The following is a 27,536-nucleotide window of genomic DNA, read 5'->3' on the forward strand; positions in this document are numbered from 1 at the left end:
CGCACGACGTCCTGTGCCTCACAATATTATTCGTGAAGACCCAAACGCTCCATCACTCGCTCTCGTTCTCTTTCCCTGCGCGTGTGACGCTGCCCTCGTGGAGGGGTGGGGGCCTGTGGCTCACACAGCCGATGGCTGAAGGTGAGGCGTCGAGGAAAAGTGAAATAAGAAAGGAGGGAAGCAAACACACACACGCACACACACATACACACATACAACGAAAAAAGAGGGAGAAATAATGTACATTGATGACGGTGCTGGTATCTTGGGTGTACTTCCTCCGTTGTCGATGTCGCTCCGCTCCCTCGACTCGTGCATCAGGGGGGCAGAGGGGCGAAGGTGGGAGAGAGGGATTGCGCACGTCTTCTCCTATGCCCCCGCGACAGACTCATACACAGATGGAGGGGTCATGCGACGCAGTGCATCGATGGAGCTGTGCTGCACTGCCTCATTTCTCAAGAGCTCTGTGCGGTCCGTGTACTCTTGCAGGAGCAACCGCTCCATGGCATCCCACCATTCCGCGGGATGCGTCATTGTGGACGTGGGCATCGACAGCAGAGACGACGAGGTTCCTGCAGGCACGATGGCAAGAGCAACAGCACCGGTGGCGGCATCGTGAGGCGGCGGACCAGCGCGAATGGGTGGGTGGCATCGCATTAACGACGGCGTGAAATCCCGTAAGAGAAACGATGAGGCACCAGGGAAAAGGCGCGATTCGAGACCGCGTCCCACCCGCTTCGGCAGTGGTGGTGACAGCGACGAGGCGTCAGTCTGGTACGCCGCGTCGGCTTTACCAGGCGCTTCGCCCTGCTTGCGAGCGGCGGTCACAAACGCATCGACTCCCTTGGCGAAGAGAAACCCTCGCCAGTAGGGGCCGACGACATCTGTACTGGTCGTCAGCCGCCGACTCCCCTCGGCAACCAGGGCGATGGTCACCGCGCTCCCCCGCCGTGACGCCGTGTGTGACGACGCACGCGCGAGATCGGCAACGCCAAGGCGCTGCGTATGCTTCGCAGGACCATTGCAGAGCGCCTCAGTCGCAGGATTCGCGAAACCGTCGCGCATGAGTCCCGCCGTCGGAGCTGCGCGCAGCTCCGACGGCGTTGACGTGGCCATGCCCTTCAGTAGTGGCCTCTGACGCGCCATGCGCGCGACAGCCTGAAGATGACACTTTTGCTCCTCCAATACCACAGGCAGCACAGAGTCGGCCGTGCCGCCGAGGCCTTGCACCGCTCCTACGAGGCACCGACGCAGCTCAGTCGCAGCGCACGCGACGCGGCCGGCCACCAGCGGCCTGCACGTTCTCATGCCTGCAGTGGTGGTAAAGCAGGACAAGTCGGTGTCCCCTCGTGCCAGCCCTTGGTAGTGGAGTCCAAATCTCAGAAACGGTGCTACGAGCGCGGCAGAGACGTAGCCGTGCGCGCGCAGCTGCTGCTGCATCTCCAGGGTATTACTGCGGATGTCACGTAGGTGCTGCACAGTGCACCGCCGACTCGCATCGAAAATACGCGGCCGTCGGATAAACGTCAAGGCCGACGCGAAGGCTGCGGCGTAGCTCAGCGAACTGTCAGTATTGACTGCAGACTCAGCCGAGGCCACCTGTAGCTCGCCCGGAGACGCGGTAAGTGCACCCACGTCACTCTTCATCAGTCCAGCGGTGGCGTGTGCTGCACGTCGCACCTCTGCATCGCTGCTGAAGAGGGGCGAGGTAGGGTGTAGTAACGACGCCTTCACTTCCTCGAGAAGCTGCCGCTCCTCCGGCGAAAACACGAGGCGGTACTCGCACAGGCGCAGAGCTTCATCGATGTCAAGACGGCCGTCGCCCTCCTCTTTGCCAGCATACGAGCTGCTACCGACGTTTGCTAAAAGGCTCGGGCGCGATTGCACTGGTGAGCCCCAGGCACTGGTGCTTCCGTTGGCGTTGTCAGTCACAGAGAGCAGTGACGTCTCCGGTCGCCGCGGTGATGCAGTCGCCTGCTCCTCCTGCGCAACAGCGTCGCCGCACGGCGCAACTGAGTTTACTATGACTCTCGGCAATGGTAACAAGGGCACTGCAGTACCCCAGGTCATGCTCGACCCCTCAGTTGACAACAGGCCGTGCTGCGTGTACAGAGGGATGCGCCGAATTGCCACCCCAGCATCCCACATGCGTGGGTCATTGAAGAATGTCTGGTGGCAACGGACCATGAAGAGAAGATGCCGCAACAGCAGATCGCGACGCTCCACAGTCTCCTGGCGGCACAGCACCTCACGCATGTGTCGGTCGTTGATATGCCGAATCGACGCAGCGTAGTGCGGGGTCCTCCGCCACGCTCGCTCGAGTACACGAACGGCCGTCTGTTGAAGGAGCTTTGCGCGGCGCGCCTCGACGAGGCGATGGCTCCCGTACATCCGCAGCGAAGCCTGAATGGAACAGAGAGCCGCGTCCAGCTCGGCGGCGCGAAGGGGATTGAACTCGCAGGCTGACTTCACACTACTGTAGAGGGAAAGATGTCGGTGGAGAAGCCGGCGCGCCTGCACCCAGTGACTGAGGGCCGCTTTGATGACCCGCTTGGCTGTGTCTGCACGCAGTTCCTCAGCTCTCTCTTTTCGATAGAGCTCCGCACGAAGGCGGTGCAAGAACCGAGACTCTAAAAGAGGGGCGGCGTCGGCAGTTGTAAATTCAGCGCTCAGGCTGCTAGACATGTTTAGGGGTACGGCTGCTACAGGGACAGTCCGCTGGAGGTACCGGTGCATCAAGAACCAGCGCACAGCGCGCTGCACGCGATGCAGCGCGATCCCCTCAGAAATGTGGTGCACCGAGCGCGAGGGGTACGGCAAATGCCGTGGGGCGGTGGTTATCATCACAGACCCACGGCGGGCCGTGGAGGAGGAGATGTAGCGGCGGACAGAAGGCAAGGGAGCAGCAGCGTTACCGAAGCCATCGGCAACAGAGCGCGTCTTTGTCGATGCGTGAGAACGCGAAGACACTCCCTGTGCGCCCTTATGTGGGCGATGAGGCGCCACCTTCAGTCGCTGGCGTGCGCGCGAAGCTGCTTTGGGAGCTCCTGGGGCGGCGGCAAGCGCCTCTGACGGCCGGTTCGATGAGGTCCTCGCTGCCACACCGGCATGCAGTGAACTTCGACCTTGCTCATTGGAGGTGCGATTGCGGGGCGACTGGCACTCGGAAAAGCCGTCTCTGCTAGCGGGACTTTTTTCTTGAGGTCGAGAAGAAGTTATAGCAGAAGACCACATCACACCATTCGCGACTTCGCGATTCACGATAAGGGTGGTGCGGGCCCGTGTCCTGCAAAGTCGCTGGAGGGTACACGAAGGCCGAAAGGGTTGCCCTCGCTCTGCTAGGTCTGACATATATCGAGTGAGAGGGAGAGAGAAGAGGCAAGGTGAAACAATAAACAAGTGGCACACCCAATGCAAGAAGAGCATGGCCGCTTGGTTGTAAGAATTTGCTCGGGCGCAACAGTGGTTTCAGCCCGCCTACACACAGAGAGAAGAAGATAGACTCACAACCCTTCGCCGCCCGAAACGCCCTGCTGGTACGCTGGCATTTCCGCTTGGCACCAAAGGCAGCTCTCTCCAAAGCACTCAACATGGAGAAACTCGTGCGCACTGCAAACAAAGCACCGCGCGTAGCACGAGTCCACACCCACTGCCTGTAAATCATCTTGTGACCCTCCCCAGCAAGCAACGTTTCGACGAAAACTACAGTGTCCACCTTGCGAAAAGGCAAAAAGGGAAAAAAACGCCTCGCCTACGCGCGTAAAAAGGGCACAGACATTACCGGTCCCCCGTTGAACGGCACTCCACAAAACGCACGCGACGCGTACACACCACTCACGGCTTCAGCGTGCCATTAGCAAACTGGGCGTGGCCGTAGCTCCCGAGGGAATAGATGGGCGCTGCGAAAGGTTCGTAGTCCGAGTAGCACTTCCGAAATACTGTGTCCACTGCGCGCTCAGAGAAGCCACGACACACTGGATTGCGATCGACCGCAATGACAGCGCGGCGGCGAACGCATTTCTGCCCACCCTCAAAGAAGTTAAAGCGCCCCTTTCGCATCTCTTGACCAACGAAACAGTCACCGCTCAGGCGTGCCGCGCGAATCTCGCTGCAGGCCTGATGCATGCAGTCGGTGTATTCAATCGCGCCTCGAGCATCGTCAAAGGCATGAACAAGCTCATGGCGTATGCTGCGTTCCACCTGCTCCAGCACCGGCAGCTGCGATTCCACAAGAAGGCGCTCCAGCTGAGGTGGTGAGGCGGTTGTGGATGGCGAAGATGCCGCCGCAGCAGCAGTTCTCGATGTTGACGGTGACAACGACGTGCACTCGTTGTCCCCCTTTTCCTTCTTTAAGAAGGTCGCTGCGTGCTTCGTGCTAAAAAGGCGGGCAACGTGATCCTCCAGCAGTACGACATCTTTGACCTGGCAGTCGGAGCGGCCACTACGCCAGATATAGCCTGCATACACGCGATCTGGGGTAAGCCCCCTCGTGGAGACACAAGGGGCCCCATTACGCGGAGCGAGGGGCAGGCACTTAATGCGATCGCGCAGGAAGGGCTTGCCTGTGATCTCTTCGATGCTCTGAATCATGTATTGAATCGTGTTCACGTTGCGCAGCACGTAGTCTACAGCCGCCTCGCAGACATCGTGCGGGCTGTAGAGCGAGTCGACACGTCGTACTTCTGGTACGTCTTCCTGCGCCGGCGCTGCATCAGCACTGGTTGCGGCGGTGGAAGAACAGAAGGAGCTCATACGAGCCTAGGAGGGGATACTTGATGTCTGTCAGACTTACTCTAAGTGCTAAGGGAATGAGTCGAGCGGGCAACAGCAGGACAAACGAAGAGCGAAAGCGCCCCCAAAAAAAAAAAACGAGCCGCAGCGAAGAAGCGCACGAGCGGTGGGGAGAAGGAGAGGGAAGCGGGATGAGAAGAGAAAGACGACATGCGAAGGCTGGGCAAGCCGAGGACAGAGAGAACGACATGGCACGAAAAGAGAGGAGCACGCAGCAACGACAAACAGGACCCTATGTTGGTCTGCTTTTCTTTTGGTCGGCCTAGCTGCTGCCATTCTGCGACATACGGCGAAAGTACAGGTCCAAGAATTCTACAGCCATCAGGTGCGTCTGGGAGTGTGTGTGTGTGTGTGTGTTTGAGCCCAATACGCGGAAGAAGCTGCGCAGACGCAGGATTGGGAAGAGCTGGCTGCTCCCTTTCTGTTACTATTAGGGTGGAGCTCGCCTTCTTTGTCACACTTTTCTGACGGTGAACTTGCAATGAAGCTCGTGCTCGCATACAAGCGGGTTATGCTAATAAGACAGACTAAAGCAAAAGAAAAGTCTGGAGGCACTGCGAGTTAGAAAAAAAAGGGGGTGGTGTGTTGATGGGGTGTAGATCGATCATTCACATCCACGGCGCGTGACCATGCAGAAAAGAAAAAACATCCCCACCACCATCATCGCACTTAACTGAACTGCCATCACTGATGAGAGTAGTTATAGAGGCAGCAGAAATGAAAGAAAAAAGGGAAAGGAGGAGACCACGCACAAAACAAAATAAAACAAACTAAAAAAGAACACTAGCAACGTCACACAACCCTCACGCGAGAGAACAAGTCGAGAAAAATGAAGGAACAGGAGGAAGCAAGTGGAGAGAGAGAGCACATGTTGCCGACATGAAAAAAAAAGGGGGGAGAGACAGGGGGACACAGAAAGAAAAAAAAACGAAGAAAAGCACAAGAAAATCGAGAAGGACACCACAAGACAGAAACACAGGAAAGGAGTACGGAGCACAGCAGCCAAACAATAAAAACACGAGCACCGGGGCACCCACACATACATATATTTAAAAAAAGGAGCACATTGTCGACAGACAGACGCGTCCTCATGCAAACGTACCCACACCCACACACACGCTTCCGTGCCTCGCAGCACGCAGAAATAAGCGATGAACTACTCATTCAATAAGATGATAACGTAAGTGAAAAGGAGCAAGTCACTATTACTACGGCTAACGTATTCCTCTTGCATAGCTCCGCGTGAGGGGGTCAGGCGTGCGCGCGGGTATGTGCATATATGAGTGTCTTTTCTTCGGTGTGCGTGTGTGTGTGTGAACTGGGTGGCGGTGGAGCGGGTGCCATACTTACTCACCTACAAGCCGCTCTCTCCCTCATCCCCTTCCACTACAGACACACGACACTAGAGCGGCACATTCGCCGACTTTGGTCGAGTCACAGAGTTCCCTAAACCCGCCGTTGCTCTGCTCTTACGCTGGGCAGAACAATGACAGAGAAGACGAGAGACACAAAACAGCATGACACCGTGTCTTTCTCTCCGTCTCTCTATCCATCTACTTTAGCCCAATATTTCCGTGTGTCTCGCTGATAGTCGTGCTGCTGTGTGTTATACTTACTCGCGTTGCTACCCTTTTTTTTCGGTTCACCGTCCGGATATAATTCAGGAAGCCAAAGATGGCACACAGAAACAAGAGGATGGGGCAGAGAGAGGCAGGGCGAGAGGGGCAAGCAAAGCAGAAAGGGCATGTGTGTGTGTGTGTGTCTCTCGCCTCATCGTAACTGTTGCCCTGCAAAACCTTCACTCTCGCTCTCTGAGCATCGATTCAGTCGCTCACCCATCGCACCCCTTGCCATCCATACCCATGAGACCATGTGAGAGCCTAGAAGAAAACGAAACAAAACAGGACAGATCCGCTCTCTGCCGTTGGTTTAGTGTTGCCTCGTGTGAGTGGGTGTATTTTGGTGTGCGCCCACTACTCTACACAATATCAAAGTAAAACAGAAAAGGCAACGCGCAGAACGTCTAAAGCGTTGATTACAGGGCCTACAGACACGCAGACCTGCATGAAAAAGGAGGGAGGAGGGTGGGGGGACGAGAGGAACGAAATAAAATCAAAAAGAAAAAAGGGAAGCCCAACGGAGAAGAAGGATGAACCATTGGCATGGCTTTACGCACCCACGCATAGACAGACAACAGGGAAGCAGTAGAGAAGGAGAGAATCAGACAAGACAGTCTCCTCCTTATACCGGCCATGACATTCCAGCACAGATACCCACACACACAGAGATACGCATGAGAAGCAAGCAACTACTTCAAAAACACCAAAGGTAGAGTGAAAAGAGCGGCACTGAGAAACGAAAAAAAAATGAAGGCGCGTGTGTGTGTGTGTGTGCGTGGGCAAGCAAGAGTCACAAGGAGAGATGAGAAGAAAGACGCAGTGGCGCGTGCCAAAAGAAAAACGCCATACAGCGGAAGTGCCTCGCCGTCGCCTCCCTCCTAGTCCTCTTCCCTTTCCGCATGCCGCCCCCCCCCCAAAAAAAAAAACCTTTGCCGATCTTCCCCTCCGCTTTTTCAGTTGGGGTTCTCTTCGCTCACTCTCGGCGACGCGAAATGCAGTACTCCTCTTCAGACGTTCAGAGCTGCGCAAACTGCCTCCATTCGTTATCGTTTGCGTTGTTGCTCGTGGTCTGGTACGACGCAGAGAACTCTGTGTACTTGCTGGGGAACGGTGTCAGTGTCACCACCCCGGTACCGTCACCACCTTCGCCACGACAACAGCTTTGACTAATCGGCTCCGAGACACTATTGCCATCGTGGTTCTTTGCCGACTGCATCACAATGGAGATGACACGGCGCAACTTCTCAAGGCCTTCTTCGCTGTCTTCGTCGCAGTCGTCATCGAAGAAAGAGGTGTTAAAGAAAGAACTATAGTCCGCCGGCTGAGACGCCTTAGCCTGTGTGCCGCGGCGATTCATCACAAACTCCAGCGCACTGAACCCGTCCGCCTTCTTATTCTCCGTTGTGGACGAGTCTGTCTCACCATCTCTGCCACCGCTGAACAGCGTGCTGATGAAGTTGCGCACGTTGGCCAATGTGCGCGCCTCGTCCCTCTGTGCCTGTTCCATAGTCGGCCCCGCGATAGACTTAGTGAACTCCTTAGGCAAGGGCGACACGGACTCCTCCACGTGCTCGGGGAGCCACACTTGCTCCGGCTCGTTGCGAGTAAGGCTAAGAGGAGCCGGCTCCTTGGCTGGAGACGTGGCACTCACTGGGTTCGGAGCTGGGTTGACAAACATGGTCGATATCACGGGTGCCTGCTGCACCGGCTTTAACATCGACTTCACAACTGCAGGGGTGTCCTCCCCAACCGGCACCAGCGGATGCGCCACTGTCCTCGGCTCGTGGTGCATGACCTGCATCGCTGCGGTTGCCCCGGCTTCAAGGCTTCTTACAGTAGCGCCGCGCAGTGGGCTTCCAGTGACCGGCTTGGGTGGCACCGGGATAGGTGCTGTGGCCACCGTCGTTGTAGAAGTGGTAGTAATCCAGTGCTGAGGGCTGCCCGGTGAGGTCGACCGAATGGGCTCAGGTGGTGCGTTTTGGAACGCTTCCAGCGTCGGCGCAGTCCCGCGGAAGCGAGAAGAGAAAAAGAGACTTTTCCAGCTCGGAGTGGGGTCGCCGCTTGAGACGCCGTCGATGGAGATCGGTGGGGCCAGCAGCGGTCCAAATCTCGTCTTTGTCTTCGGCGGAAGAGGTACACTACTCAGTGCGTTCCATGTGTCGCTGCCGAGTGCCATAGGACGTGGCGGCACGTGGCGTGGAGCTGCGGAGATGGTAGCATCCACCTTATCCAACTTGGAAAGGTACACCATAGGCAGCTGCGCATCCACAGGAAGGGCGCGCAGCGGTGGGGTGTCGAAGACATCCAATGCCTTGGGCGGCACAGACATCAGCGTGAAGGCCGCACTGCTCGCTTGCTGTGACATTTCCTTCGACGGCGCCGCTGTCGAAGAGCTACGGTAGAAGATGTCGAGGAAGCTCTTTTTTGCTGCTGCCGCAGGTGTACCAATGGCAACTGGTACAGCGAGAGGCTGCGGGGCAGAAGGTCTGACGGCCACCGGTGCTGGTGGCACACGAGCGGGGCGTGCCGCGGCCACCTGCTGGTTTGCAGATAACGAAGACATCCAGTCCGGGTTGCTGACAAGATGCATGTGGGAGAAAGCGCTAGCGTTCGTCATGGTAGATGAATCCGTTCGCAACAGCCCCGCAGGGGGGATATAAAAGAGCGGGTCGTTGTTGGAGAGCATTATGCCGACGAAGCCGCGTGCTTTCGAAGCGCAAAAGCGAAGAAAAAAATGCACCACGGAAGGTGCAGAGCAAGTAGGGGCGTAGAAAAGTGGAGAGATGGAAGAGGAAGAAGAAGAAGAGATGGGAATCGAAGAAAAAGAAACCAACAAACAGAGAATCAACGAGAGAGAGAGGGAGGGAGGGAGAGAGAGAGAGAGAAAGACCCGAGGATAGTGGAAATCTACAAGAGTGATACTGTCAACAGAGACGCTCAATGAAAGAAAGGGAAAGAGGGGAAAAAGGGAGATGAAGAAAAGCTGAACAAAGAAAAATGGCAACACAACGAAAAGAAAGCCGAAATGCGGACCAGAAAGAGCAGCTGTCACTCAACGAGCAACAGAAAACAAGGAGAGAGAGAGAGAGAACACCACGCACAGCCACGCATGGACTTACAAAAGAGAGGCGCCACACCAGTCACAAGACGACAACGTCTTTACGGAGACCGACAATGGACCCCGTTTGTTTTGTCTGGGGGAGGGGGAGCTATTTCTGTATCCTGTTATTACTTTTCTTTTTCCTTTAGTTCTGCTAGACTCCGCACCACGACTACCTATTATACTTTACTACCTAAACACTGAAGAAGATACACGTACACAAAGCTCGCAAGTCGCAACACACTTTGTTCGCAAATGTGCCTCCCTGTTCGTGTGCCTAGCTGAAATTATGCGTGGCGGGGAGGGTGGCCGCTTACTTTGTGTCAATAAGCACGCGCGGCGGACTGGAATAAAGATGTTAGGCTCCGTCCTTTAGAAAAGAGCTCACAAGAAACGAAATGACGGGAAGTAAAAGAAAAAAGGAGACTTTTGTGGGTGTAAGTGCGCGTGGGTTTATCTGTTACGTAATCCCTTTTTTTGTTATCGTCGATGACCGAGGAGATGCTGGAAAATGGGAGTCAAAATAAGAGAAAACGAGGGGGATGGTGGATCAATGTATGGACGTAGTTGTTATAGAAGAGGCAGTGACAACAACAACAACAGAAAAGTAATAATATGAAGATGCGCCTAGATGCATCAGTTATTCACCAAGGGCGGTGGTGAGTTGAGTTTCTGCGCGTGAATGACTCGATGAGGTACGGTGGGGGGAGGGGATATAGGTGTAGCAGACGCCGTGAAGATGGAAGGAAGAGAGTGGGTAAGATAGAGAAGTGAGAAGACAGACACAACACTTGTTTAGGATGAAGTACATGTTGAGCAAGTGGGCTCACAGAGGGAATGCCTTACGGCATCGACTCGCGCTCATGTGGCTCCGCCCATGTCTTTCCCGATAGAATTCGCAAGACTATTGCTCTGCCAACAAGGTCAGAGTAAGAGAGCGCGCCAAAACACTCGCAAGGAGGAATCACCGCGTCCGGGAGTGACAACAACCGAAAAGTCACAGTCTCACTTACACCGTCATGTGCATGGGCGCTCCATTGTCAAACCGCTCCCGCGTATCTTTTTTGCTGTGTCCCTCTTCGCGGTATATCCTTCACGCACAGGGCTAACAACAGCGAGGCGAGCACATTGCAGAAGGCGAGGAACAGCAAGGGAAGAAAAAGGTAGCAGACCGAACAAACATGCGCAAACGTAAACACCCACCCACACACACACACACAGAAGACGCCCCTACAGATCTCGGCACACCGTCGGTACGCAGTCCACACGCCCTCAAACAATTCACATGGTGGTCGCTCATGCCAGGAAGCCAGAGTTCGCCCACTCCGCCGCGGCAGCGCTGTTGGTGGGCTTCGCTTCGTCCCACGGACCGTTGATTTGAGTCTTGACGCTGCTGTGCATGCGTACAAACAGCCACGGAATGCCAAACGAGATCATAAGCACTGTCACGGTGTACAAGATGGCCAGAATCGGGATCTGGGTCAGGCACCCAATGGCTAGGCCAACGAGGCCAAATGTGGTGGCGACATGAGCAGTGAAGGAGTAGTGCCTGATGAGGTGACGGACGATCGGGGAGAGAGAGAAACACATGATGCCAAAGCAGATGAGGGCCCCGCTCGCTAGCGGGCAGGAGATGCGCGAGGCCATGAGGGTCACGCAGTAGATGGCCATGTTAACGGACAAGTTGGGGTCAAAGCGCTGGGTGCAGGCGTTCAAGTAGCTGTAGTCGGTCAACAGCAAATGCAGAGACATGGTGAGGATGGACAGCGTCACGATGGTGTCGTCGCTGTAGGTGACGGTGAGAGTGCTCAAGATGGGGCTGAGCAGGATGAGCATTGTGACGAGACTGACAACCTGCCGGCCAAAGTTCCACGCGTGAAAGACCCACTGCGACGGTGGCCGCGACGGTGACGAACAGCGGGTGCTCCGACTGGCACGTCGCTCCGCCGTCGCCCTGCAGTTGCCCTGGTGGCACTGGTAAAACACGTAGCACACAAGCGCGGCGAGAACGCTCAGCACGTCAATCACTACGAGCGAGTACTTGCCGATAGACTGCGTGAAGACACCCATGAAGGCGTGACAGAACAGCACGACAATGGAGATCTCCTGGGTTATGGCGAGGGTGTTGATGACGACGGCTGCGTACTTGTAGCTCTTGATGTCCTTGTTATGGCTCAGCTCCTCCAAGAACTGCTGTGGATCGACGTAGTTGTCCTCAAAGGGCTGTCGCTCGTAGAGCACCTTACGCCACTGCGGGTTACAACTGGTGATCTGCTTAGATGACTCGCGCTGATGCTGAGCGAGGTGCGAGTCGTAACGTTCTGCCTCAGATGAGCGGTGATCGTAGTCCCTGCTTTCTGTCCTGCTGCTTTCCTCCGTCGATGTCACGTGTCGATCTGCCTCCAGCTGCTGCTGGGATGAGTCGAGGTTTTCGCTAGAGGTGAACTGTTGTGACATGGTGAGAAGGAAAAGAGACGAGAGTAGTGGAGAAGGGGGAAAGACGCACACGAACAATCAAGAAGATGCAACAGGGCAAATGCTTTTTTAAAAAGTGAAGCTGATGACTGCAAAACGCTGCTCACTATGGAGGGGAAGGGAAGCAGCGCGGCGGTGGTGGCGGTGGGTGGGGGGTCTGTTGCAGGGGTGAGAGATGCGTTGTTCTTCCTTCAACGAGTCCGCCTGTGTGTTAGTGCGTATGCATAATACTCTGGGAGGAGAGGTTGTGCTTCTCGGGAAGGTACTCTGCGTGCATAGGGAGACGAGGGGGCCGTGTGTGTTGTGCCGTGTGGTGCCGCCGGTGCAAAAAGCGGCGTTGGACAAGGAAAGAGAAACGTAACGTGAAGCAAGTCGGTGATGTACAGTGAAGGGGAGGTGAAGGGGAGGGGCGCTCACGATGGCCACCCCACAGCACCACAGCAACAACAAAAAAGCGCTAGATAGCGCGCGTTCGCCACGACTACGCCTCCAACGGATAAAAGGGCGACAGAAAAGTGTTGCCCGTCGTTTCTTGCTGTTGGCGTATCTGACGTGAACAGGGCATATTCCACTTAGGCAGATTGTCTTTCCCTCCCCCCGGGGCCCCCTCTTTCACCGCGGTAACATCAGCGATCCAATTGAACAAAGAAACAAAAAATGCCGCTTAGGCTGCTTCGCTGGAGGCTCGTTTTCACTTGTTCTTAGAAGCGTTTGCCTCCGCACCTTTGAGGCGCCGCCCTGTCATACCACACAGGGGTCTCACAGCTCGCCACGCTGCTTTGGGAAGGGGAATACAACCGTGTGCGCCTAGCAGTGAAAACTATCGTGTCAACGTCACTGCGCCGACCGCCGTTTTGCTCCTCTCCTTTACGCGCATGCTCTCGCATCCCATCGCCTCCTCACGAGCGTCACCAAACACTCGTCTTCGCTTGCGAGCGATGGGTACAGGGGAGCTGCATCGGCACACATATGCTACACCAACACGGAGCGCAGCAGCAACAGCCGTCCAGACTCTGTGCCTGCCACCACCACCTGTAGCTCGGATGGATGCGCTGAGACGCTAGACACAACGTCCTCGCCTCGCAGCGGCACCGTCTTGAGCACCTCCAAGAAAAAGGAGTGCAGGTACAAAATGCACGACGTCTGATCACTATCGTGTGGATCGCTTCCAGGCGCCGATGCACTGCCGTCACTCGGCACGCTGGCGAAGGGCTGACACACAAGCAGAAGACATTGGTTGGCAGTCGTGGCCCACGTCGCCACTCGGCCAGGTGGCAAAAAAGTACGCAGCGCAGTGCCGTTCAGGCTGTACTGGTACACCTTCTCATCTTGGTGAGAAAAAAGCACGATGTTAGGTACGTAGCACGTCATCTGCAGCAGCACGCGGTGGATGGGGGCACCGTGCGGGTGTCGAATAACGCGGTCCAGTCCCCCAGTGCTCAGCGAGTGTAGCATCAGGGTACCGTTGAGAGAAGCGGTCGCGACAACGTCCAGTGTGCTGCTCACGTCCACCGCTGACGGCATGTCCTCATGGCCGTAGATGGTGAAGAGCAGTTTCACCTCCAACTGCTGCCGCGTCGGTTGAGGCAGGCAAGACCACACAGCGAAAGTGGTATCCTCGGCGCCTGTCACGAGATAGCGGCTGTCCTCGCTGCGTGCAACGAAGACGACTCGTCCGCGGTGCACGCGCAGTCGAAGATCGCCGCTCGCACCTGAGAGAGCGCGAATCACGACCGAGTTGTCAAAGAGGCCGCCCAGCACCAGGAACACTTCACTGTCGTAGGACAGCAAGGCGGTGCTCTCCTCTGTGCAGGAGCCATCAGCGTATGGCGAGTTGTTCGGAATGACGCCGGCTGGAATTGGTGCAAGGCGTCGCTCGTACTCCTCGCTGACGTCAAAGCTGCCGCTATCCATGGTGGATGGCCCAGAGCGACTCACGATTGGTGTCGCCGGGAGAGGGGTTGCCGGGCGACCTGGCACCGCAGTCGCCGTAGCGTTCACATGACTTGGCGTGCGCGTACCCGTCAGCTCGGCCTGCGATGGGGCAGTGGCGTCGGCACTGGAGCCGCCAGACGCACCCCGCACCTGTGCCGCTGCTGCCCTCTGCACCACCGACGATTGATGAATCAGGTTCAAGTGCATGCGCAGCGAGGCCGCGGCACCACTTCCGGCCACCACTAGTACTCTGTCAGTTGACAGCACCGTCGTCCGCGCCACACGTGCGCAGCCCCAGCGGAGTGGCATGACCTTCACCTGAGTGGGGAGTTGCAGTGGGTCAGCCCACACCAGCGGCAGTCGAGGCTTGTGTGGGCGACGGAAGAGCTGAATGGGAGTTTGACCAATGTTATCAAGCGAGTCCACCAGAAGCTGCTGATCCACGGAGCTCGCCTCCCGGCTGCGGTCGAGCTCCTCGTACGAGTGCCAGTTGAAAACGTTCACCGCGTCGATCGCGTCCTTGCCGCGCTGCTTGTACCCGAAGATGAGATCGATCCACTCGTGCAGGTGGGTCGACACGTGCGCGCTCTCGAGCGCCTCGCGCATGCGGTAGATAAACGTGAAGGGGTCGCCGTGCGCCCATGGAGGAAGTTGCAGGTCGTCCATCGCAGTGCGGTCCTGCCGCTGCCCAAAGTAGACGCGGTTCTCATTAGTGCACAGCTCCGGCAAGTAGTAGAGCTCTGGGATCAACTCCCGCACATCCTGGGTGCTCGTCATGACTGCCCTGAAGGTAGCCTGCATGGAGTGAAACATGCGGTCAGCATGGTCGAAATGACCGCCTTGCAGAAGAAGCGCGAGCGTCGTGAAGGGCGGTAGCCGGATGAGGAAGTAGAGTGTGATCGCAGGGGAGCTGTAGTGCGTGAAGTAGTGAGACGGAACATCGCCCAGACTTCGCATTTCCATGTAGCGCTGCTGCACCAGCTCACGGCGATCGTTGCTGCCGCAGGCGCCCATCGGCATGGACAAGTCTCGGAACGTCGCCGAGTTGGTAAGGTCAAGCGTCTCACTCGTGTAGTCAGAGAGAATCCATGGAAACACGGGGTACTGTGTCATGTCGTTCAACGAGCGCCCCGCCAAGAGGTTCAGCACAAGGAGGTAGTCGAAGTTCGACAGCAGGCGTTTGTGCCACAGTGCCGTAGCCCGCAAGCGCAGAGGCTCTCGCCGCGGATTCTCATGCAGCACGTACGCGCTGTGCCGGCTGACGCCACCGGGGCCTTCGCAGAGTAGGGCTGGCAGCGCCGCGGTGGCTGTCCCAGATGCGTCGCGCAGAAACGACGGTGCCGTAAGCATATAGCTGCTTTTCTCGCCACATCGCACCGCCTGCAGCGCCGCGTTCATGGTAGCGCTGTCGGCAAAGTTAACAAAGCAGCTACGCCGGTCACGCGTCCAAATCTCGAGCGCGGTACGACGCATGCGGAAACGGCGGGCTGGGGCGATCTGCGCGATGTTGCTCAGATGGAAGCTGAAGGAGCGCGGACGCAGCACGTACGCCTTCGCCTCCTCGGCGACCACTTGGTTGTATGCCTTGTTGACGTCGTCGATAAGCACAATCACCTCTGAGCCGCGCACGGTGAAGCTGCCGCTCCAACAGTGCATCAGGTAAGGCACCTCGCAAGGAGCAGAGAGGAGTGATGGGGCAGCAGAGGTGTCGTCAACCTTAGAGGCTGGCTCCGGGTTGGCGCGCTTCGGCATCGTCACAGCCTCCTCCTGCAGTAGCTGGTATTCGCTGAACGAGGCCGCCGTTGCGGCGGACACGTTACTGTCGTCGAGATTGAGGTTCATCGTGTCCTCCTCCAGTCCGGCGTCGTCGCCATCAATCGCCTGCAACAGCACACCTTCGCCGCCGCGAAGACGCAGGCGCGAGGCGTGGCTGGCGCTGGCGCTCGTGGGGCCGCCGAAAGTCAAACCACCATCACCACCGATCGCGCTTCCATCGCTCTCCCCTTCCTCTCCTAGGAGTGCGGTCATGGCCCTGAAGCTAGCCAGGTTGACAGACGACACGTTGCCGCTTAGCGGCGAAGTAGGTCCTGAGTAAGAGGCCATCGCCTTTCCACTGTAGTTCGTGCCGTCACGGTCGTAGACCAGCTTGCGACGCACCAGGAACTGTTGCTCCTGTGGGGAGAGCTTCACGTACTTGAGGGGATTGGGCAAACCGACAGCGTCAACACACCAAACGGTGCCGCGCAGCGTAACAGTAAAGCGCGACCACGTCCTGGACCGGGCCGCAGCGGTGGCCTGCCTCGCGGCAGATGGCAAGAAGAGACTCGTGAAGGACGCAGTGGTGAAGTCGTTGGCGTGCACGCTGCCATGCCCATCGCGGTCGGCGGTGGTAGTGCCGCTGTCCGTCTCGCCGCTGGCGCTCATCGTGTTGGGGAAGTTGAAGACAGCCATGAGTGTTTGAATCTTGTCATGCACGAGCCTACGAGACATGCTGTTCTCCGCAAAAAGCCCCTGCAGCCGACGGAGCGATGCCTGTTGCTCTGCCCAAAGTTTAACCGCCAGCGCCTTGTCGGTCAACTGCTCCCGCTCGACGGCGAGGAGGCACCGCTCCGCAAAAGTATTGTAGTCCACGCGCGACGCCACCTCAGCGAAGGCTTCGACGGTGCGGCGTGGGTTGGCTTGATGGTCGCAGAGCCACTGCAGCGTGGTCACACCTGCTGTGAGTATTTCGTCTGTGAGGCCGTCAAGGTATATCGGTTTGGACAGTGCACGGCTGGAGCTGCAGGCCCCACCAGAATCCTCGCTGTCACCACATGTGAGCCACGCAGCTGTCTCCCCAGGAGAGGACTGCTGAGAGCCCGATGATTGAAGACCGCGTCTACTGCTCGAAGAGAAGGCGAACATGGGCAACTGTTCGAAGGAGTACCGAAAAATCTTCACGAGCGACTTGAGGCGATCCACGAGGGCGGCGTTGGCATTGAGGTGCTTTGAGGTCTCGCCGTACTCGGCAGCGTAGAGGCGGCGCAGGAGCAGGTTGTGCAGACAGTAGATCAGCGTCATAGTAATCGCGATTGGGGAGTGCTCGCGCGCGTCATCAGCATTCGCAGCGCGCTTTAGCAACAGAAAGCCGCCACCGCGCTGTCCTCGATCGACGCAGCGCACAAAAGCGTCCGTGAGCTCCACCACGCTGGTCAGGGCGGTGCCGGAGCGCAGCGTCATTTGGCAAAGCACTTTGAAGAGTCTGCCAAACAGGCGCAGCAAACCTCCTGGTAGGACTACTGGAGTGGCGCCACCGCCACCAGCGTGGACCCCGACCCCACCTACGCCACTGGCCGTGGGGCTCGAAGAGGTGCTGACACTTGTGCCGGCGGACGCGCCAAGCACCACCGACCACAGCAGATCCCCCGCCCTGCCACTGCCGCCGCCGCCTGACCCAACGACTGAGCCAGCACTACCGACAGAAAGACTCGTGGTGTTGCCATTGCTGCCGAGATGCAACAAGGTACTGTGGCTGCACAACAGCTCCGCGCACTTGGTGGCGAGCGGAAGGTGCAACCAGCGGCCGTCTGGACAACGAAGAACAGCGCGCCTCATGTCGCCGTGAGGGTCGTCCACCTCCCCGGCATAGTACACGGCACTTTCCATAACGCCACTGTGCGGGTCACCTGCCGCCCGCACCAGCGTCAGCTCCTCCCACTCCGTGTACCCGACACGAGGAGGTAGGTGCATGGCCAAGTCCTCCCCGCCCAACGCAGCTCCGGCTAGCGTGAACGGCGACACAGTGGGCTGCACAGTGGCCATCATCGTCGCCTTACCCCTCAGAGGCAATCTAGAGTAGAAGAGAACAGTCTCGACGACGCGAAGGAAATGGCACAGGTTCATGACGGCTGTAGCGCCGCCAAGCTCTAAGAACGCAGATCCGGTCGACAGAGGTGGCGCACTCGGTTTTTCGCTATTGTCCGTGCCGCCACGCCGCTTCCCACGCCACGACTCCATCAAACGACTGCGGTAGCGGTCAGCAACCCTACACAGTACCTGATGCAAGAGATGATGCAAGCCCTGCTCCCGCAGGTACGCCACCACAAGCTCCAGCTCTGCTGCCCCGTACGATTCGTGCATCAGCGCCTGGTAGATGGTGTGGGACAGAATCATGGAGGTGGTAGTAAAGGTGAGTCCAAACTCCTCTGACTGCACTCTTTCGCTCGCGGCAGAGACCGCAGGGATCGGTGGGGAGCTAGGTGCATCTGGCACACTGGATTCCTGGCACGCATGTGCTTCCTGGGGTGAGGAGGGCGCAGATACAGGCGACGATGTGCACGGGGACGCGAAAAGGCTAACCATTGACACGTACCAGCCGCGGACTGTAATCACACGTCGCCACGCCTGGGTGTCGCTCTTAAGCAACACCGCCATGTCGGTTAGCACGTATTCCTTGAGCTTTGTGCTGGTGCTGCGTTTCATCAACATTAACAACGGCAAAAGCACTGCGGCAAACCGGATCGTGTGCGACTCGTCCAGTGGGGCGTACTGGGTAGGAAGATCCAGCACGTCGAAGCGCCCCACTAAGCCGCAGCGCAGCGCTAGATACACTGGCAGGTTTACTGGAAACTGCTGCAGCACGTCCTTCAACCATGACAAGGACACCTCCTCGACGACGTGCACAACAGTATCCTTGCTCGCCAGCAGCAGCGGGTTCATCAGTTCCTGTGTGCGCTTCGAGCGGAATACCATGAAGAGAAGCTGGAGGAGTGCATCAAGCCGCACCGCCTCGGAGGTGGAAGTGAGGTATGGCATCAGACTCACAACGTAGTTCTTGCGTCCCAGTACCTGGGCAAGATACGGCGTGGTGCTCGCCACGAGAAGCCGACGCACGCGGCGTAAGAGGCGCAGTTGAACAGAAACCTTGGAGCACGTCAAGTGCAAATTCGCGACAAAGTACTGCAGCGCCTCGGCATCAGCAAGGGTTACGGGCGCAACAGTGAGGGCTTCGAAGTAGGTCATCCACTGGTTCTCCAGGTCCTGCAGCGAGCACGGCGGCGGCGGTGGCGGTAGGGAAGACGAAAAGGGAGAGCGCGGGGACGACGAAGACGCTCCGGAGACGTTGCTAGTAAACACCGAGTTGAGACGTGAGGTGGATGAGGAGGACGAGAGTAGCTCTCGTGTCACGACATTCTGTGCTTGCACGGGCACAAGAGCTCCTTCCTGTGCCGACTCCTGCTCGCTCGCCTCCTCCGCCGTCACGCGCAGCAGTTCCGCCGCGACGAACATGGATGCGCCGAGGGTGCGCAGATATGGCAGCGCGTCAGGGTGTAGACTCAGAAAAAAGCGCTGCACATTCACCCACGCCAGCTGCACCGCACGTGGGGCAGCCCGGATCACGTCGGCAGAGAGAAATAAGTTCGTCAAGGCATCCTCGATGAGTCGCGGGAACGGGGCGAGTGCCTCGAGTAGATGCACGAAAGCGGCCGGTACGACCACCTGCAGCGACGGACCCAGCAGCTGCAGCACCTGACCAAGAAAAACAAAAAGCCCTGCCTCGGCCATCTCGTTGCGAATCGCCTCTGCAGAGGCGAGCGGCGGCACCAAGTTCAGTACTCGCAGCACGGTGGCATTGATCGTGTCACTTTCTCGATCAGCATTGGCAACGGTGGCCGACTTGGCGGCCGCGTCAAGCGACAGTAAGGGCTGCAGGCACGGCTCTCTGTGGACAGGGCTGCCAGGCTGTGCTGCAGCAACGAAGCCACGAGAGGAAATGGGAAGACTTGGATTCACGAACACAACGCAGAGTGGCATCAGCACGCTCGATAGCGCCCCTAGCGCTCTCATCGAGTCGATCAGGTGCTGCGTACTGCATCCGAGGGACCCTTCTAGAGTGAACAGCCGGCTTTCACAGCCCGTGCGGCCACGCAACACGGCAGACAGATTGTAGAGATGACCCCGGTCACTCAGCCGCGTGTCGACGCAGACGATGGCTCGCCCAGCAAGCCACTGCTCGACCCCGACCATGTCGGCGACGCTCTCCGACTTCGATGAGCTGGGACGGCGGGCAGATGCAAAGGAGACAGGGCGCAGCGGCAGAACCGTGACAGTTGACGACGATAACGTCCACTCCGCGGTGTCGGCCAGGCCCACTGCCGTCTGCAAAACCTCACGGTCACGCTCGGGCAGCACGTACGGAAAGAAGTACGCCGTGGACACCTGACCGTCAAAGGCGTGCGCCACACTGAGGCGGTCCACCTCGTGGCCGAGGCACCCCACGTAGAGGTACCCACGTGACATGAGGGGGTAGGCCACCTGCGGAATCACTGCCATCTCAGCACCGTTCACAAACAGCGTAAGCTGACCACCGGCCGCTGCTGTCAAGAAAGCCGCCGGTCGATGAGACACACACAAATGCGTCCACTCTCGCGGCAGCAGCGACGCTGCCAAGTACACGCGAAGTTCCTGCTGCTGCAGATTACGATACTGCACAAAGAGGTGTCCCGTGTGCCGCTCCACCATGAACGCCAGCAGCGTCGCGCGGTCGGCAGTACGGAGAGAGAAGATGCAGACACAGCAGTCCCTCTGGTGCAGCGTCACGTCGCCCGCAGTGGTCTGCGCTGCTGTATCCCGTGACGTCACCTCACCCTCCCACCGCAGGTTGAGAGAAACCGAATAACCTTCAAGAGGGAAGTCGGGTAGCGCGGCACGGAACCCAGCAGGACCACGCCGACGGTGGAGGGCGACGAAGTGTCCTGGATCACGGCGAACCGCTTGACAAAGCGTTCCATTGAGGTGCGGCTGGGCAGCCTCACTCAACACTTGTAAAACAAGAGGCACAAGTGGCTTGCGGTCTCGCTGGCGCCTCGAGTGAATCACCAGCATCAGCAGTTGCTTCAGCTGCCGCACGTCAATGTGGCAGCGAGTAAGCAAGACAAGGAGACGGACGAGTACGGCATCGAGCCGGGGTAACGCAACCTCAGTTTTGAAAGACGAGACAATCCGCCGTGCTCCAGACTCTGGCAGCAGTGCAGCCACCGGCAGCAGCTGCGCGAGCGCGTCATGCACAGCTGAGCTGGCAGCTAAGTAGAGACTCGCGTAGCAGCACTCTACGGTGCGGGTGAGGGAGACGAGCAGCTTGCGCAGCGCCGCCTGCTGATCCTCTGTCAACGAAGCCAGACGAGTGAACCAGCGTAGCACCGCAGCCAGCAACATTGGATTCTGCAGAGACCATGGCCACGACTCAGCATGGCTGTAGCCACGAGGCTGTGGTCCGGCGCTCTGCACGCCGCCCTTAGCGCCGTCGGTGAAGAACACATCCACGGCGTCAACTGATTCGTAAATGAGGTACGAGCACACACGCACCATCCCACACGCGTCGCCTTCGCTCACCGGGTGAGAAAGTGGAAGTGCTCCGATGCAGCTTGTCGTGCCCCACGAGTTAACGATGCAGCTCACCAGTCCCTCTTCGTCGACGGTGGTGCGGTACAGAACCTCACGCTGGGACGGGTTCGCCAGTGTCATACCAACAAGTACGATGATAATCGACCGCACCACCTCGCGTTCTGCACGAAAAGCGGCGACAGCGTCTGCTGCGGCTCCCGTAGTCTGTGTTGGTGAAGTGCCTGGCGCACTGGATGCATCCGGTCCCGCGATAAGAAAGGAAACCGGAAAGGGGGGCGACAGTGCCACCTCCACGTCATCCGATTTGTTCAGTGAAGGCGGTCGTGATGGTGCGACAGAGCCATCTGCCGCTTTCCACGGCTGGGTGAGTCTCTGCAACAGAAGTTCGTATATGTGCAACCCGCGGCCTTTGTTCGCCTCGAACAGGGCCCTCTGCAATGTGCGAAGCGGCAGCAGCTCGCCGCAGTGCTCGTCGGTGTTCAAGCGTCGCAGTCCACTCAGTGTTCGAAACGCAACTTCCAACGCGCCAAGCACGGCGCGCAGAACGGCCTGGCGCGTCCCTTTATCAGCGTACGTGGAGGAAGAGGCGTGCGGCCCAGATGTGATGGCATTCGACATCTCATGCCCACTGCCCCCCGGCGCAGGGCCGCTCACGCAGTCACAAAGCATTCGCCAGATACCTTTGCAGAGCCTCCGGCAGTGCTGTGGCACTGCGTGCACAGCTGCTGCAGCGCTATCGCTGCCAACTTGGCCAGTGGACGCCAACGTCGACAGCAACCCCTCTCTCCTCTCCGCATCCATACCCACAGCCGTGCACGAGTAGATGAGCGGTTGGCATAAGAGGGTCTCCAGCAGCCGCTGCCCATCTGAGCGCAGCAAAGGATGCCACAGAAACGGTAGCAGGAGCGACTCTACGCAGTTCGTTGCCATGTAAACACAAGCCGCCGAGTCAGTGACGAGGCTTCGTACCGCCTGCATCGCCCAAGCATCAGAAACGATGCCGGCGTGTTCGACAGCGGCTCCCGCGTTGGCCGAGACGGCGGCAGCGCGTAGAAGAAATTCGACCCCTCCAGCTCGAATAAGCGCCCCACATACCGCTGCCGCCGCTGCTGGTGTCGTCTTCGTGCCTGCCGCACCTGACGTGCCAACCTCCGGCTTTGCGTGGCGCTCCTCTCCCACGGGGATCGGGACAAAGGCGCACGCGCCGGACGCCGCCGATGCGGCTGTTAAGAGGGCTAGAAGGCAGTGGCACCAGCGGCGACGACGACGTTGCAGAACCGCACGGCAAGACAGTGAAACCAACGGAGAGGACGCCTGCAAGACCACCATCAACGCCTCCACTGTTTCCTGCGCTACCTGCTGCTCATCGACGGAGAGCGCTTTGTTGCTGCCATTCCGGCTGCAAGCCTGGCGCTGTAAAACAGTCGGACTCGCCGAAATGCAACTATTCTGTGCACCAGGGGGCTGAGCGGTCAGCTCACCGCCGCCCGAGCCGCCCTCACTCGCGCGCAGCTGCAGGCAGTGCGACAGAAGGTACAGGACAAGGTAGGAGCGTTCCCAAGTCGTGGGACCCCTCTCTGCAGCCTCTCCGCCGTTGTAGTGCGCCCTAGAGGAGTTGGCGGTGTCGACGGTGGCCGTCGGCTCGACTGAGGTGAAGGCAGGCGCAAAATGACTGTCGTAAAGGAGGATGCGGAAGAGGCCATGGCGCACCAAAAACAAAAAAAAAGGATCCTCGTCGCTGCGGCCGGTGCTAGTGACTGCGGCGATGCTGCTGCCACCTGGAAGCGTGGCTGCAATGCTTTGCTGCACGTTTGCGGGCGAGATGACTGACGCTGAAAACAGTGAGGAGAGGGGCGGTTGTGTGGGCGGTGCCTGCCCTACCAGTAGCGGCGTGCTCGTCGCCGTTGAGGAGGGGGGGCCTGGGGACCGGCGCAGCATGACAGGGGGCGCAGAAGGCAGAAGCAGCGGAGGTGCGAGATGCGGCGGCTGCTGTGGCGTTAAACGTGGTGAAGGCGATGGTGGTGACTGGCTGCGGCGTCGTTCTTGAGCGTCTAGGCACCACAGCGCGTGCTTAAGAAGAAGGTTGTAGAGGCAGGACGCGAAGGGAAACGTCAAGGAGCCAGCCACGCTCACGTCATCGCTATCATAGCACGCATCAGTGGTCTCTGAGTTGACGGAGTCCTGCTCTGGAAACAGTGGCAACATGGTGGAGAGCTCCATGGCGGCGGCAGCACCAGTGGCGCACTCAGCAGGCGTGTCGTACGCGGTCAAGAACGTCTTTACGAGGGTCAGCTCCAGTTGGTCGAGGGTGTCAAGCGCCCGACCGTCACATACCGACGCGGTACTCGTCGCGGCTATGGCGCCGTTGCTCCCTAGTGACATGACTCGTTGCGGTGGCGCAATGAAAGACGAGGGAGCGGAGCGCACAAAACGACACGCAGCCAGTAAGCCAAGGTAGGCATGAAGGAACTCATCCACAAAAGGGTTGCTCGACAGCACGGTCAAGGAAAAGTGCAATGGGCACGCGAGTGCTTGGTTAAGGAGGACGGACATGCTCTCCGCAACCGTCCCCTTCGCCGCGACGACCTCAACACCACGCACCCAGTCCGCCCACGCCTCTGGCCCCCGCCGTCCCGCTGCGTCTGAAACACCCACCGCCATCGCCTCCTGCTGTGACGGTTGCGTGAATCGAGAGCCAACCACCTGCAGCGCTGTCACAAGCGCATCGAAGAAGAAGGAATGGTCCATGATGTCCAAAACCGTCGTTGCATTCCTCTGAAAGAGCGTTGTCAGTAGCACAAGGCCGCATGAGAGCTCTCCAAGCAGACGCAGCTGCCGAGTCAGATGCCCAGATTGCTCTGGTGGAATCGAAGCGCTGCTGTTATCGCCGCTACGCGCAGGTGTCAGTGGCTGGGATGTGAAGAAACGCAACCTCCTTGTCGGGAAGCCAAAGTCCGCAGCCGCGCTGGGGTGCTGTTGCGAGCCTCGGCTGGGAAGACTAGCGGACTTCGATGCTCTTGTCTTCTTCATCACAACGGGCGGATCTGACTGGCTCCGGTCACCAGCGATGAAGCGAGCAAGGAGGATGCTAAGGGCGCCCAGCAACGGACCAGCCGCGTTCCTCACCTGCTCCAATGGCGACGAGGCGACGGCAACGAACATGTAGCGCAGCAAGCGGGAGGTCAGCACCACGATGAGGCCGAGATCGGAATCTTCCTCAACTGTACACTGCTCAACCATCACCGTGTTCGCTTCACTGCTTGGCTGAGCATGTTCGACGACGCCCTTTGACGCAAACAAAAGAAGGGCAACTAAGGAGCCGGCAACATCGTTGGAGGGTGCGAGAGGAAGCGAGGTACCCACGCTGGAGGACTCCCCTCCCCTACTGCCACCGCTCGCGTCACTCGCCGACAGCGACAGCATTACGAGAGGAACAACAGAGGGCGCAACGTTAGCCTGAAGGAGTAGGGCCGCGTTGTTTAGGCCGGTGCACCGCCGCGACTCCTCCGCAAAGCCCTCGGTAGCTTGCTTTGCGCTTGCCACCGTCGCCGCATATGCGTTGAACCGCGCTGTGGAAGCGGTGAGGAAAAGTTCTCCGATGGCCAAGGACGGAGTGGAGATGTCGTGCACCAGATGCATCCAATAAAGAAGAAGAGAAACAAGACGGCACGCTTGTGTCACTACCACCTCTGCAGACACAGAGCGCGGCGTGATCGTGTCGTCTCGCCTGTCACTGTCTCCAGTTGCCTCCTCGCCTTCTGGCAGCGACTCCGCCGCCAGCGCAGACACCGCGGGAGCCCTGTCTAACGGGAGCGAGAACTCATCCGTCCAACGCGCGCGGATGAGACGGTGCAGACACTGCAATGTGGTTGCAACACAAGGAGTGGCTGCGTCACTGAGAAGGCCGAGGTGGCTGCGCATAGTCGCCGCCTGCAACTCTGTGGCACAGGTGATGGCGACGAGAATGTGGCTGAGCTGCTGCAAGGCTTTTGTGAGTCGAGTCGAGGTGGTTGTGGTGCTTTCGTTGCAAACGGCAGTTCCTGCGGAGAGGGTCGCAGACAGCCGTGTCAGGCATGCTTGCCAACGACGGAGCTGCACCAGCACCAGCAGAAATGGCAGCGAGGTTTCCTTGGCCTCTTCGAGGGTGACAAACGGCTTCTGAAGGGGGGGAGAAGAGGCTTGGCAGAAGGCTGAGCTGACCTGCTCACAGAACGCAGGCTCAGGCACTGCCGGCGCCGACTGGGGTACCAGCTCCAGCACCCGTCGCGTCATCACGGCTGTCCCATGTGAAAGCAAAGGCGCAAGCACCTCGTACATGGTCAGCTCCAGCTTCGTATGTGCCAGACCAACCTCCATCGATGCGTGCCGCTCACCTCCCCTCAACAGAGAAGAGGAGGTGTCCGTTGCGCGTGCATCTAAAGACGCAGATGACTGAGAAACAGCAGAGGTGGTTGCGGGTGCAATGGTCATGCTATCTACCGCGGGCATGTGGTACGCCAGCACACGGCCAAGTGATGTGCGAGTCATGAAATCAGCGTAGATGCGCCGACGCTCTTGCAGTACCCGCTGAGCTCTCTCCTCCTCTCGTAGACGCGCATTGCGTGCCGCTTCAGCCGCTGTGGTAGCGGAATCACTGCGAGCGATGAGCGCATCCGCCTCGCTGCGGTTTCGTCTGAGCACATCCACCAAGTAGTGGTACATGCGTACTCGTGGATTGACGATCGCGCCTGTACACTCAAGTGAATCGCACACGCGTCGGTGGTGGTGGCTGCTTACTTCTCCGTGGGTTAGGCTCCACTGCCACCCGGACGCTGAAGATGGCGGTGTGGAGACACCTACGACGGTGTGCACAAGCAGCAGCAGCAAGGTGTAGAAGGGGAAAAAGGGGGTGACAAGCAGGACATGCGCACCTCCATGTGGCTGTGTGTACCTTCGACTAAGGCGGTGTCTTTCGGTGTCTGTGGTGATGAGTGTTCCCAACGAAAAAGAGGAGCAAGTTAAGCAGGACACTGGTTCGCGCAAATCTTCTCGGTCAATTGAGGCCGTGTCTCTTCTGTAAAGCAAACAACGCAAATGTGCAACACCAGTCTTGTGAGCCTCTACTCTTCCCAGAGGAATGTCGGGTTACTCTGTGTGTTGTGTAAATATCAGTGCAGAAGCGAAGGTATCACTCGTTGGCCTCGCAGTACTCGCACGCCGTTCGTACCCTCTACACATATGCAGCTCTCGGACCAGGCCTCCAGACGTCGACGTCGAGGAAAGAAGAATAAAACAGCGAGAGAAGTGGATGGGGATGGAGGCAGGAGGTGGGTCCGCCAGCATACACAGAAGACGGAGTGTGAAGGGAAGGGAAGGAAAATGAAGGTGACGGTGAGCGCGTGAGGAGTGGGTGGGGGGAGGAAGGTCGCCTTCACGTCACAGTCGTCAATAGCACGCGAGAGAGAGAAACAAAGCGCTGTGGCTTCAGGAAAGTGCCAACGGGGAGAAGGGAAAGTGCAAGACAGCAACTAGCGAGGCACCATTTTCGGAGGTAAGATAAAAGAGCCGAAAAGCTCACGTTGCCGGCGCGCCCTGACACAGTGCCACGCGCACGCTCGCCAAGAGTAAGTCCGCTGAGACGCCAACGGAGTGGCTGCTCGCGTGTGTGAGGGGGAGTGGCAGAGGAGCAAGAGAGAAGAAACCGAGAGTGGAGCAACAGTGGCAAAGTGGTCAGAGAGCGAGAACGAGAAAATTGAGGGGCACCAATAAGAAGAACGAGGAGAATTAGGTCCGAGTTGTTAGGCGGTTGCACATTGGCTCCGACGTGGGTGTGTGGTGCGTCGACCACGGCGTGCGCTGGGTATGTCGTGACTGCGCCACGGCAGAGAGGCGGCGCGTGTGCTACACTCGACGTGTATGTCGGTGTTCGTGTTCGTGCCTCTAGTGAAAGAGAAGAACGACCCAAGCGAAAACACAAACACACCAACGCACACTGAAGTGAGGGAAAGAGAGTGAAAAGTGCACTTTTCAAGACCGATGCGTAGAGACGGAGAAACGGTACCGCACAGCTTCAGAGAAGAGGCTGTGATCACCGCAAGGACCAGAAGCCGTGAGACGCACCCGAGGGAGAGCAAGAGAGAGCACTAGAGAGTCAACGACACATCGGCGGCGCGAGGGGAAGCGAGGAAGAAGACAGCTGAAAGAGCAAGTGGAAGGATAGGGTGAAAGTGCGATAAGGAAAAGGGAAGAGCCCT

The 27,536-nt window shown here is 58.3% G+C and overlaps 5 protein-coding genes across 5 annotated transcripts; all 5 read right to left on the bottom strand.

Annotated features, from left to right (window-relative positions):
• Positions 1-369: 369 nt before the first annotated feature.
• Positions 370-2,736, bottom strand: LPMP_351730 (hypothetical protein; the record flags this gene model as incomplete). The annotated part of the gene is made up of 1 exon (XM_010704808.1): positions 370-2,736. One exon carries the CDS (start codon positions 2,734-2,736, stop codon positions 370-372), a length of 2,367 nt encoding a protein of 788 aa, XP_010703110.1.
• Positions 2,737-3,834: 1,098 nt separating this feature from the next.
• LPMP_351740 (hypothetical protein) lies at positions 3,835-4,752 on the bottom strand (the record flags this gene model as incomplete). Its single annotated transcript, XM_010704809.1, has 1 exon — positions 3,835-4,752. The coding sequence occupies one exon, from the start codon at positions 4,750-4,752 to the stop codon at positions 3,835-3,837; it is 918 nt and encodes a 305-aa protein (XP_010703111.1).
• A 2,673-nt stretch (positions 4,753-7,425) lies between these two features.
• LPMP_351750 (hypothetical protein) lies at positions 7,426-9,096 on the bottom strand (the record flags this gene model as incomplete). The annotated part of the gene is made up of 1 exon (XM_010704810.1): positions 7,426-9,096. The coding sequence occupies one exon, from the start codon at positions 9,094-9,096 to the stop codon at positions 7,426-7,428; it is 1,671 nt and encodes a 556-aa protein (XP_010703112.1).
• Positions 9,097-10,806: 1,710 nt separating this feature from the next.
• LPMP_351760 (phosphatidylinositolN-acetylglucosaminyltransfe ra sesubunit c, putative) lies at positions 10,807-11,967 on the bottom strand (the record flags this gene model as incomplete). Its single annotated transcript, XM_010704811.1, has 1 exon — positions 10,807-11,967. The coding sequence occupies one exon, from the start codon at positions 11,965-11,967 to the stop codon at positions 10,807-10,809; it is 1,161 nt and encodes a 386-aa protein (XP_010703113.1).
• Positions 11,968-12,957: 990 nt separating this feature from the next.
• Positions 12,958-26,004, bottom strand: LPMP_351770 (neurobeachin/beige protein, putative; the record flags this gene model as incomplete). Its single annotated transcript, XM_010704812.1, has 1 exon — positions 12,958-26,004. One exon carries the CDS (start codon positions 26,002-26,004, stop codon positions 12,958-12,960), a length of 13,047 nt encoding a protein of 4,348 aa, XP_010703114.1.
• Between the last annotated feature and the right edge of the window lie 1,532 nt (positions 26,005-27,536).

This window comes from Leishmania panamensis (genome assembly GCF_000755165.1).
Source record: "Leishmania panamensis strain MHOM/PA/94/PSC-1 chromosome 35 sequence".
Taxonomy (NCBI): domain Eukaryota; phylum Euglenozoa; class Kinetoplastea; order Trypanosomatida; family Trypanosomatidae; genus Leishmania; species Leishmania panamensis.